General features: G+C 47.4%; 2 protein-coding genes across 5 annotated transcripts in view; one reads left to right on the forward strand and one right to left on the reverse strand.

Annotated features, from left to right (window-relative positions):
- CPNE2 (copine 2) overlaps positions 1–1,329 on the forward strand; it is a 46,898-nt gene extending 45,569 nt beyond the window's left edge. For both annotated transcript variants that reach the window (XM_012806840.2, XM_012806841.2), the window contains one exon: positions 900–1,329. In XM_012806840.2, coding sequence (XP_012662294.1) covers positions 900–1,007 — 108 coding nt within the window. In that variant the 3' untranslated portion in view covers positions 1,008–1,329. The remainder of the gene's footprint in view (positions 1–899) is intronic.
- A 7,139-nt stretch (positions 1,330–8,468) lies between these two features.
- Positions 8,469–10,696, reverse strand: part of FAM192A (family with sequence similarity 192 member A) — a 37,851-nt gene continuing 35,623 nt past the window's right edge. For all 3 annotated transcript variants that reach the window (XM_003792563.2, XM_023514738.1, XM_023514737.1), the window contains one exon: positions 8,469–8,835. In XM_003792563.2, the coding sequence (XP_003792611.1) occupies positions 8,618–8,835 (218 nt within the window). In that variant the 3' untranslated portion in view covers positions 8,469–8,617. The remainder of the gene's footprint in view (positions 8,836–10,696) is intronic.

Here is a 10,696-nt window from a genome sequence, read left to right on the forward strand (position 1 = left end):
GCCCTTCCTTATCTTAGGTTAGCCTCTACCCCCTAAAGGCCTCTCAGGGGGACTGGTTTCACTGGCCTTATTCCTGGAGGTGGCTCTGGTCTTACTTGCAGGCGATCCCAGGTCTGACCACAGGGAGGAGGGGGTTGGCTTCCTGGCACTGCCCTGACAGCAGGGTATATGAGGAGTCCCAGAGGTGAGCAGAGTTTCAGATGCTACCCCTGTACTGCTGGCCTAGGCCTACCCCTCTTTTGATCAGAGGCTCACTGTGGGATCTTGGGCAAGCCCTGACCTCTCAGGGCCTCAGTTCCCTCAGCTATAAGGGCCTCTCAAGGGTGCTGTGGCTCAGCCCCTGAGAGCCAGGCTCAGTGAGATCTGACCACACTAGTCACTATACCCAGTGGTCCTCACATCTCTGCCCAATATCCCCTGGAGCATTAGCTTTCTAAGGACAAATGCTGTGCACAGGTCACCCATTCAAGCACAGGACAGTGACTGAGCACCCCTAGGTACCTGGCCCGTGGCTGGCTGTTCAGCAGACAGTCATGGCCCATTTATACCTGCCAAGGTGTTCAGGAAGTGTCTGCCGGATGAGCAGGCAGGCTGTGCAGCACGCCTCCACTGTCTCCTTCCCAAAAAGCCTCCCACAGACAAATTCATCCTCAAATGTTGCTCCCAGGCATCTCAAGTGCTAATGGCAAGAGTTAACACTTAACGTAAAGGAAGGCACCGGTTGGATTGTAGGCATGGGCTGGACGAGAGACACTAGTTTTAGACTGCCCCGGTCCTCCGTCCTAATCCTGTCCTCCATGGACACCCACTGTAGCAGCTCCCCGGGCATAGTGCCCCTTACAACATCCTTCCATTAATCCTTATTTTCTCCTCTCTTCACCCCACCTTCCACCCTACAGGCAGCAAAAGAGACTTTGGCCAAAGCTGTGCTGGCGGAGCTGCCCCAACAAGTTGTGCAGTATTTCAAGCATAAAAACCTGCCCCCCACCAACTCAGAACCCGCCTGAGTGCCCTGCCCAGCAGCAGCATGCCAGCTGGGCCCCCCTCCCCCAGCAACACGCATGCTCACCCTGCTTCCTTGTGGGTGGCCTTTTTTTTAACCAATCCACATTTTTTTTTTATTTTGTACAACTGGACCTCCAGACCAACTTCCCCCAGCCCAGCTGGGCTTCCTTTGTTGGAATCAGATTGATGATGCTTCCAGGCCTAACAGGCTTCTTCCCTTCCTCCCTCCCCACCCTTGCCACTCTTAAGTATTGAATGTACTTTGTATAATTTTAGTGGAATTACTATTGTTATTAAAGGAGAATAAAATTTTTACAATCATAACTGGCTTTTTCCAAGTTATCTAAACTAGCTGCAGACTCTAAAGGAACATGTTCTTGGCGCATACTTTGTGTTGTGGCCTGCACCTGATTCCTGCTGTTTTTCTATACTGTGACTATGTTCTATTTGTTATACTCAGGGTAATAAAGGAGTTTCAGACATCCCTGTGTCCACTCCTTCCTCAGCTAGGCCCTCATGGGCTCAGTGATCTGGGAAAGAAAATGCAACACAAGAGTCACTTCACCTACCCACCAAGCTTGGGAAGTCGGTGTCGTCACTTCTACAATAAGGACACATATTCCTCATCAACAGTGACAACCTCTGTTAAACTGGCACAGAACTTGGTACACTGTGGGTATCTATGGAACAGAATGTACAGGCCCACACCAGTGTCTGGGACTCCCCCATTCAGGACTTGACAACACCATGTGTCTACCTCTCAACTGGACAGCAGTCCCAGCCACCCATCTGCTCCTCCTCTGGGACTCCTAGGGATTGTGGTCTACAAGAGGTGTATGAAAGCCTCTTGGCCTCCAGGCCCTCAGTAGGGCTGCTGCTATTTCTACCACTTCTCCATTTCTGTGCTTAGATTCAATTTTATGAAGCCAGCCTCAGGGCCACCCTCTGAAACCCCAGCCCACCTTGCAGGTCCTCCTTTTACCTTCCCACCCCCAGTTTAGCATTCTAGTCAACACACAGTGACACGTAACCAGTGACAACTAACCCTTCCAGTAAGCACTAAGATTCTTACAGCTCCTTATTAAATACTTTCTAGCACTGTCTTAATGAACCCTTCTAGTAGGCCCATTTCAGAGATTAGGAAGCAGGCAGAAGCTCTTCAAGTCTCCCAGAGGAAGAGCAAGAAGTTCTATCCAAGGGCAGTGCCTGTAGCTCAGTGGGTAGGGCGCCAGCCCCATATACCAAGGGTGGCAGGTTCAAACCCAGCCCCAGCCAAATTGCAACAACAAAATAGCCAGGCATTATGGCAGGTGCCTGTAATCCCAGCTACTTGGGAGGCTGAGGCAAGAGAATTGCCTAAGCCCAGGAGTTGGAGGTTGCTGTGAACTATGACACCACAGCACTCTACTGAGGGTGCTAAAGTAAGACTCTGTCTCTAAATAAATAAATAAAGACGTTCTATCCGAGTCCAGCGACTCCACACCCATCCTTGTTCTACTGCATTGAATGCCTTCCCTTGGCTCTGCCAGGGCTGCTTCTGCTAAGGCTGCTAACTAACAAGTCTGTCACTCCGTGCCACTGAAATGGGCACGGTTCTCCCCACCTATTCTCCCAGTCAATAATTCTTACTGGGGCCTGCTAGGATGAGGCAGTATCTCAGGCAGGCTCCCACCTCCAAGTAGCCAGTGAGCTCAAGCCATAATCTATCTATCTGGGGGAGCAAGGGAGGGATACTTTGAACCTATGCTTCCGAAGCTTCTGCTGATTCTATGGCTGCCAAGAATCACCTTCATTCTCTCAGGAGGGCCATGGGACTGCACAGAGCCCTGATTTTGTAGACTGTCCTTTAGGAGAGCACAGTTTGCCGGCACCCAGGCCCACAGCACAGATGGAGCCCAGCAACTAGCACAGCTGGCTGCTCTGTTCAGGACAGCTGCAAGACTGGGTGCTACTAGGAACATCAGACCAAGTGCTTGTTTACTGTCTTATTCAGAAGTTGAAGTGAGTCTCATGGATGGCACATCTAGGAAGTCTATACACATTCTAGCCTCGGATAATCTGCTAAGCCCAACAGACCAGAGGCATAGATAGGGAGCAGCATCCCCCCAGGTCCATGTTCCCAGAAACAGGCCTCTCCACCTCTCCCTTAAAACTCTCCATGGGTCCCGGGCACAGTGGCTCACACCTATAATCCCAGCACTCTAGGAGGCCAAGGCGGGCGGATTGCTTGAGCTCAGGAGTTTGAGACCAGCTGAGCAAGAGCGAAATCCCATCTCTAAAAAATAGCCGGGCGTTGTGGCAGACACCTGTAATCCCAGCTACTCGGGAGACTGAGGCAAGAGAATCACTTGAACCCAAGAGTTTGAGGTTGCTGTGAGCTATGACGCCATAGCACTCTACCAGGGGCAACTGAGTGAGACTCTGTCTCCAAAAAAAAGAAAAAGCAAACAAAAAACTCCCCATGGGAGTGACTTACCAGACGGTAAAACTGGGGAGACAGCTGTCCACTGGGCCATTTAAGGGAGAGCTTCTGCCTTGCACTGGGCGTCTATTCCAAATGCTCCCACCCTCACAGATCACGTGCCTCAGGTGTGGCAGCTTCACATGCTGAGACCGGGTGGGTAGGCCAGCAGACCCTTCACCTGGCTGGCTTCAGTTCACGAGGGAAAGGAGTGTGCCTAAACTCTTGACAAGGTCAGGTCACTTTTTAAAAAAAATCCAAACCTTGGTGCTGCTATTTGGATCCAGCCTAATTGGAAATCTGCCCCAAAAGCCACCATCAGCCTTCAATTTCCCTCTCCTGTGGATTGGGCACTGATGTTTATTTAAAAGTTTCACTGAAACCACAGAAAAACAGACTTAAGAGTTAAAAGCTCAAATGAAAATTCTGGCTCTGTCACCTAAAGATGCAACTTCAAGCAAGTCATTGAGCCGCTATGAATTTAGAGTCCCTCTATAAAACATAGAGAAGGGCCACTTTGGGGGACCATCCTTAAATGGATAAGACATTCCAGGCCACAAATATAGTGAGCAAATGCCCCATACTGCCTGGCACGTATGTATGTAGCAAGCTTTCAGTATATATTGAATGAACAAAGTCAATAGAAGGGATAGTGATGTGTGCGACTATTACCAAAGTAGTAAGGGAAACCAGCCTACAGTATAAAGCTGTGGTGAAGTGTTGTCTCTCTGAGTTTTTCTGCAAAACTTTGATGCTGGGGCTACATTCTGCCTGTTATTGCTCTGGGACTCGTTCTCTCCCTGAGTCACACTGCTCCAGCAGGTAAGGGAGCATCACTCAAGCATGAACGTGCAACCAGCTTCTTGTGTTCAACCTGTGACTACAAAAGCATTGCCAAGATCCTAGCTTCCCACTGAGGAGAACTTGCATTCCACCCTGTTAAGCCTAAGTGGGCTGGGTATGCCAACCAAGAAATCAAAAAAATACCCAAGGCCAAGTAATTGTGCACTGCCTCGGAGCTCTCCTTTTTTTTTCTGGAGGGGCCTAAGATGACAGCTGAGCCATATACCCACGGTTAGGACATCTGAGCCAAGGAACCGGGTGTGCCCAAGCAATTAACATTTAGCTAAGAGGGAAGTGTACAGCAGAAGCTGGTGGTGGGAGCTTTGACAACCATTTCTGACCCTTCGTCATGCCAGTGTTCTAGCTGCAACAGAGGAATGCAGCGGAATGGATAAGCCTGCTCAAATCACCAGTGATGGAAGCTCTGCACATGTCACCCAGAAACAAGGGAAGGCCAGTCACTGAAGACAGCTACCAGTTACTGAGCACAGTGTGCCACATACACCTACTACCTAATCTAGATTATCTCCCAAGGGATTTGGTGATATTATTCCAAAGAGAAAAGTGAGGCCCAAAGAGACTACCCTAACCTCACCCGGGTAATATAGCAAGTCAAGGAGGAGGCGAAGCAGTGGGAAAGGTCCTAGCAAATGAAGCTTCTCTCTTGGGGTGGGGACAAAGTAGCCAGAGGAGTGAATGAGGATTCAAAGAACTATCCCAAGTCACCCCTAATTAAAGGCTCCTGACTCCATTATAGAAAGCTCCTGATAAAAGCGGAAGCCCCTTCTCTGGATATGGGGAGCAATCCCTCCCTCCTCCTGGGTCCTGGGACCCAAGGAAAGCACACGAAAGCCAGGTAACCAGCCACCTTTCTGGGTTTGGTCACATCAGCCTCCCTGCTTTCTATGGATGGAAAAATGGATGCTTTGCACTTCATGCCCCTTTTCCCCACCCAAGCAGTGACACAAACTAGATAATCCTTGCCAAATAGAGCTGGCAACAGTATTCCTGTAGCTTTCTCCCTCACATGGTCGGAGAGCTATGAGAAGACAACCACTCGGGACAACATACACAAGCTTAAAAGAAACTCACCCCAAATTTTGCTCTTACCTCTCAATTATTAAGGCAGGAGGAAGGATTGGTTTAAAGCAGAGTTTCCTTCCATTCCTGTTTATTCTATTTAGCTTGAATCGCTGCTTCCTCTGTTGGTCAGACCACGCCCTGTTTTGCTAGCAATAGTTTCTGCAGAGGCTGTGTTTCAGTTCCAGGGCTCTATGCTATTGGGAACAATAGAATGTGATGAAAGAATCACCAGTGATTCTGTCTCTCCTGAGACAACAAGAGGAGCAATCTCAGTCTGAAGTCTCAGCCTTCTCGACACCATCTAGCTGTGACAGATGGGGAGAGTTGGAAGCACAAGATTCAGTATGGAGAAAACAAGATCTTATTCTGGCGGGTTTATTAGCCTTCATGATAATCTGGTTGTTTTGTTTTGAGACAGTGTCTTACTCTGTTGCCCTGGGTAGAGTGCTGTGGCATCATCATAGCTCACAGCAACCTTAAACTCTTGGGCTTGAGCAATCCTCTTGCCTCAGCCTCCTCAGTAGCTGGGACTACCAATGCCCACCACAATGCCTGGCTAGTTTTGTTTCCTCTGTTTTTTTTTGATGGACAGAGTCTCACTTTGTCACCCTCAGTAGAGTGCTGTGGTGTCACAGCTCACAGCAACCTCTAGCTCTTGGGCTTAGGTTCTCTTGCCTCAGCCTCCTTAGTAGCTGGGACTACAGGTGCCCACTATAACGCCCCGCTATTTTTTTGTTGCAGTTTGACCGGGTCCCGCACCCTATTCACTGAGCCACAGCGCCGCCCTGTTTGGATTCTTCTATTTTTAGTAGAGACAGCATCTCACTCTTGCTCAGGCTGGTCTGAAACTCCTTAGTTCAAGCAATCCACCTGCCTCAGCCTCCCAGAGTGCTGGGATTACAGGTGTGAGCCATCCACCTGGCTAAACTTTGTAATCCTTTGTCAATTTCTTCCACCTTCAACAGAAGCCACAAAGTATAGTAATGGCCTCTTAAAAGTCAGGCCACATAGGCAGGGCCCATATCTCAGTGAGCAGGGCGCTGGCCACATACATTGAGGCTGAAAGGTTCGAGCCCAGCCCCAGCCTATAAACAATGACAACTACAACCAAAAAATAGCTGGGCGTTGTGGTGGGCACCTGTAGTGCCAGCTACTCAGGAGGCTGAGGCAAGAGAATTGCTTAAGCCCAAGAGTTTGAGGGTGCTGTGAGCTGTGATGCAATAGCACACTCTACCAAGGGCGACATAGTAACACTGTCCCCCCCCCCAAAAAAAAAGTCAGGCCACATAAAGATGGTGACTTTGGTTCCCTGGTCTGCCGCCTGAAAGGATGTGAGGTTACTTTGGGTATATGCTATAATAATGACAACACAACTATAGGAACAGTGAGGCAGAGAAGCAGAAAGTGCCTACACAGTTTTACCTAAATGTCTTCTTAGGATGGGGCTGACACGCCCATACCGACAGTCAAGAACAATTAGCTCAGAGTAGTTCTGAAAAGGAAGAATTCACCAGGCATCAGTTATGGGTGAAAGGAAGTCACCATCTGCCAACGGGCACCAGAGTGTCACTGCATTGAAAGGGGAAAGGAGTGGGTTGGATGAGATCCAGGGGCCTCTCTGCCCACGTTAAAACTGAGTAGCTTCTCTGCCTGCTGGCATCAGTGTCAACACGTTCTATGTGTGTCTCACTCAGTCTCACACCCAGGAAAGCAGAAACAATAGACATAGGAACTGAGGGGAAGAAGGAGCTGTACAGGCTGGTCCTCTCGAAGCAGTGGGTGTGGGGGGCTGCAGACTTTTATTAAAGCTGTGCCTCCCTTTGCCCTTAACATCTCTCCATACCCTCTCTCCCTGCCTCCTTCACAATCCCAGGGATAAGCCTGTGTCCTTCTGCGAGAAACTGAGGTGAAACCTCTAGTAGTTCTTGGCTGCTTACGGCCTTGGAGCTGCTATTTCTGAAGGGAAAGAACAGTAGTGACAGCAGATAAAAAGGGAGAAGAGCTTGAGGGCAGCACCTTTAGGGTTAGAAATAGCTTTCATAGTTAAAAGCTGCAACTATGTTATGCATCAGAGAAGGGCCTCAATAGACTACAGTATGCAGATTATGTCCCACTGGTTTGCAATATTAGGGTTCCAGGAGTTGCCAGAAGTCAGTCATCTCATTAACATACTACCAGCAGTTCCAGTTTCTCCGCATGATTAAATAAGGCCTATGTTTGAGGTTTAGAATCTTACAATGAAATCCTTTATTTCAAAACAAAAAATAGGCCGGACACGGTGGCTCACATCTGTTATCCCAGCACTCTGGGAAGCCAAGGTGGGTGGATGGCCTGAGTTCACCAGCTTGAGACCAGCCTGAGCAGCTGGGTTTTGTGGCAGGCACCTGTAGTCCCAGTTACTTGGGAGGCTGAGACAAGAGAATCACCTGAGCCCAAGAATTTGAGGTTGCTGTGAGCTATGATGCCACAGCACTCTGCTGAGGGCGACAAAATGAGACTGTCTCAAAAAATAATAATAATTTTCCAGGCTGAAAATAGGTCTGGGGAGAAGATGAAAGCTTTCTTGTTTCTAGTCCTCTCCTACACAAATGCTTTTGGATGAAGGGAAGAAAGAATGGCCAAGGGTAAGGAAAAACTTCACAATGAATGCTAAGTGTTGACACCCCCTGCAGATAAAATTTATCATCTTTACTTAGTCATACAACATCAAGGACTGGTTAGTTCAGAGAAGGGCTGCATTTCATTACGTGGATCAGTTCCCTTCCCCCACATGCTCCACAATGCAACAGAACCAAACAACATGTTCATCTACAGGAGACTGTTTAAATACTACCGGTCCAATAACTGCCCTTGCTTCTTTGTTGGGAAAGGAACAAAAGACAAATGCAGAAAGCAATAAAAACCAAACCCGTCTACAAAGCCAACTGGGCCCTATCCTCCCAGGGCATTTTTAGTGGAATTTCTGCTGGGCCTTGCCACTCACTCTATCACATCAGTGAGGAAAAGAGGCAGAGGGGCAGTTCTGGTCATCTGCACTGCAGTAGAAAGAAACCAAACACAATTTGGGCCACAGGTAGATTCTGGCACATTTTTAGATTAGGTTAAAAATGTCATGGTGTACACAGGAAGCAGGCAAAGTTTTTTCTGACAGATGTGATGCCTGTAGGCAGAAAGAATGGTCCGATCTACCCTGGGGGAGGAGCTCCCTCAGTAAGGACAGAGGAGCTAGGGGGCCTCAAGGAAGGTATTGGTTCGGAAGATGGAGGAGACAATCTTCCCAGTGGCGTTGATGGTGCCTTCACTGTCTGAGCTGGACTCAGAGTCGCTGCTCCCAGAGTAGGCGCCCAAGCCTGGGAGGATGCCAATACAGACTGCGGCCGAGGGGCAGTGGATAGAGGGGCCACTCAGGGAAGTGTTTCCAAGAGACTTGCAGGACGAGGCCTCTGTAAAAAAGGAGGAAGGATTGTTACTTCATCACTGTTTTCCAAAATTGAAGGTGTATTTATTGTGCCAGGCATGGTAACCAAGGGTTTTAGCCACAGAAACCCACAAATCCCTCAAAACAAACCACGCAGCCAGTACTATTGTTACCCTCATTTTATAGATGGGAAAAGAAGAAAGAAGTGAGGCTGTAGGAGGCAACATGATTTCTCAAGGTATAGGGGCAAACTTGGGACTTGAACCAAGGTGTTTCTATTTTTTAAATTTATTTTTTGGCTTTTATCATCATTTATTTTAAAAGGACTAAATTTCAACATCTACCTTAAAATATATATTTTTAACATATACCTCCAAATCATTTGTAGGTTACCTCAAAAGTAACACAGATGAAATGTCTTGGGTATTATAAGATATGGATCATAAAACCATACAATTTAAAAGCTAGAAGGGAACTTAAAAATTCAAATAGTCAGCTGGGCGTGGTGGCTCACGCCTGTTGTCCCAGCACTGTGGGAGGCCGAGGCGGGTGGATTGCCTGAGCTCAGCCGAGACCAGTGGAAGGCCAGCATGAGGCAGAGTGAGCCAGAGTGAGACCCCCTTCTCTACCAAAACAAAAAACAAAAAAACAGCAGGATGTTGTGGCAAGCGTCTGTAATCTCAGCTACATGGGGGGCAAGAGGGCAAGAGAATCGCTAAAGGAGGAAGAAGTATAAAAAAAAAAAAATTAAAAAAAAAAACCTTCAAACTAAGATAAAGTGAAAGCCAGCAGAAATTGAAAGCAAAAATTAAAAAAAAAAAATTCAAATAGTCTTTGAGCTAAAAGCTTCTTTAAAAACCTAAATTAACTCTTCATTAAATACAGCAAACGCAGAATCTCTGAAAGAGAGGAAAAATATCCAAGTTCCCTTTAACCCCAGAGCCTGACCAGACTCTCTTGTCCCCCATCAGTTCCCCATATACAGACAGTTTCTGGGGTATAAACAAGGTAGATTTTGTAGGTTTGTTCTTGAGTCTGTATATAAGTTAGAACAGGTACATTTATCTATTACCTGTAGTCGCCTACTTTTGTAAGTGCCAATTGTACATCAGTCAGATGTTTGTAACTCGAGACTTACTGTAATATAGCCTCTGTTCGTAAGTGTGAGCTGTATGTCAAGTTGGATGTTTATAACTCAGAGACTGCCTGATTCTTGGAATGTAGCTCATCCTGGTTTGATTTCCTTGGACTCAACAGTCACGGTATAACAGCAAGTGAGAGTCACATCTAATATAATATCATTCCTTACTCACTCTCAGGGCAGGAAATGGACAAGGGGAGATAAAAGACTTCCACATGCTCCCAACAGTCGGGATGAAGAAAGATGAAGAGAGACACTGTGAGCAACACTAACAATTCCATTCAATTCTCAGCATATCACCATTGCATACTTACTGACCAACATGTCAGCTAACATAGATACATTTTCAAGGCCTAACATCAGCTGCAAGAAGGGCTGCTTTTCGCTCAGGGGGGAAATAAGCAATTTAGAAACTGATTTAATATGACCTTTGCTTTCCAATTGTGTTCCTCTTTTACAACTGAGGAAACTGAAGCCTTCTGGGTAACATTTTGAGACTATGCAGAATGTCACTCAGGAGCTGGGACTCTTTTCTTCCCAGGAAATGCAGTTAATCTGCCACCCCAATGACGGAGGTCTCAACCTAGAAAATGCAGGACTTGAAGGTTAAAGCAAAAGTTAAGAACTCCTTTCTTTCCTCTAAATGTTTCTGGCCTCATTTAATTACTTTAACAATGTGGGCTCAGTGCCTGTGGCTCAAGCGGCTAAGGCACCAGCCACATACACCTAAGGTGGCGGGTTCGAA

This window comes from Otolemur garnettii, unplaced genomic scaffold (assembly GCF_000181295.1).
Source record: "Otolemur garnettii isolate 467f Iridium unplaced genomic scaffold, OtoGar3 scaffold00058, whole genome shotgun sequence".
NCBI classification, from domain to species: Eukaryota; Metazoa; Chordata; class Mammalia; order Primates; family Galagidae; genus Otolemur; species Otolemur garnettii.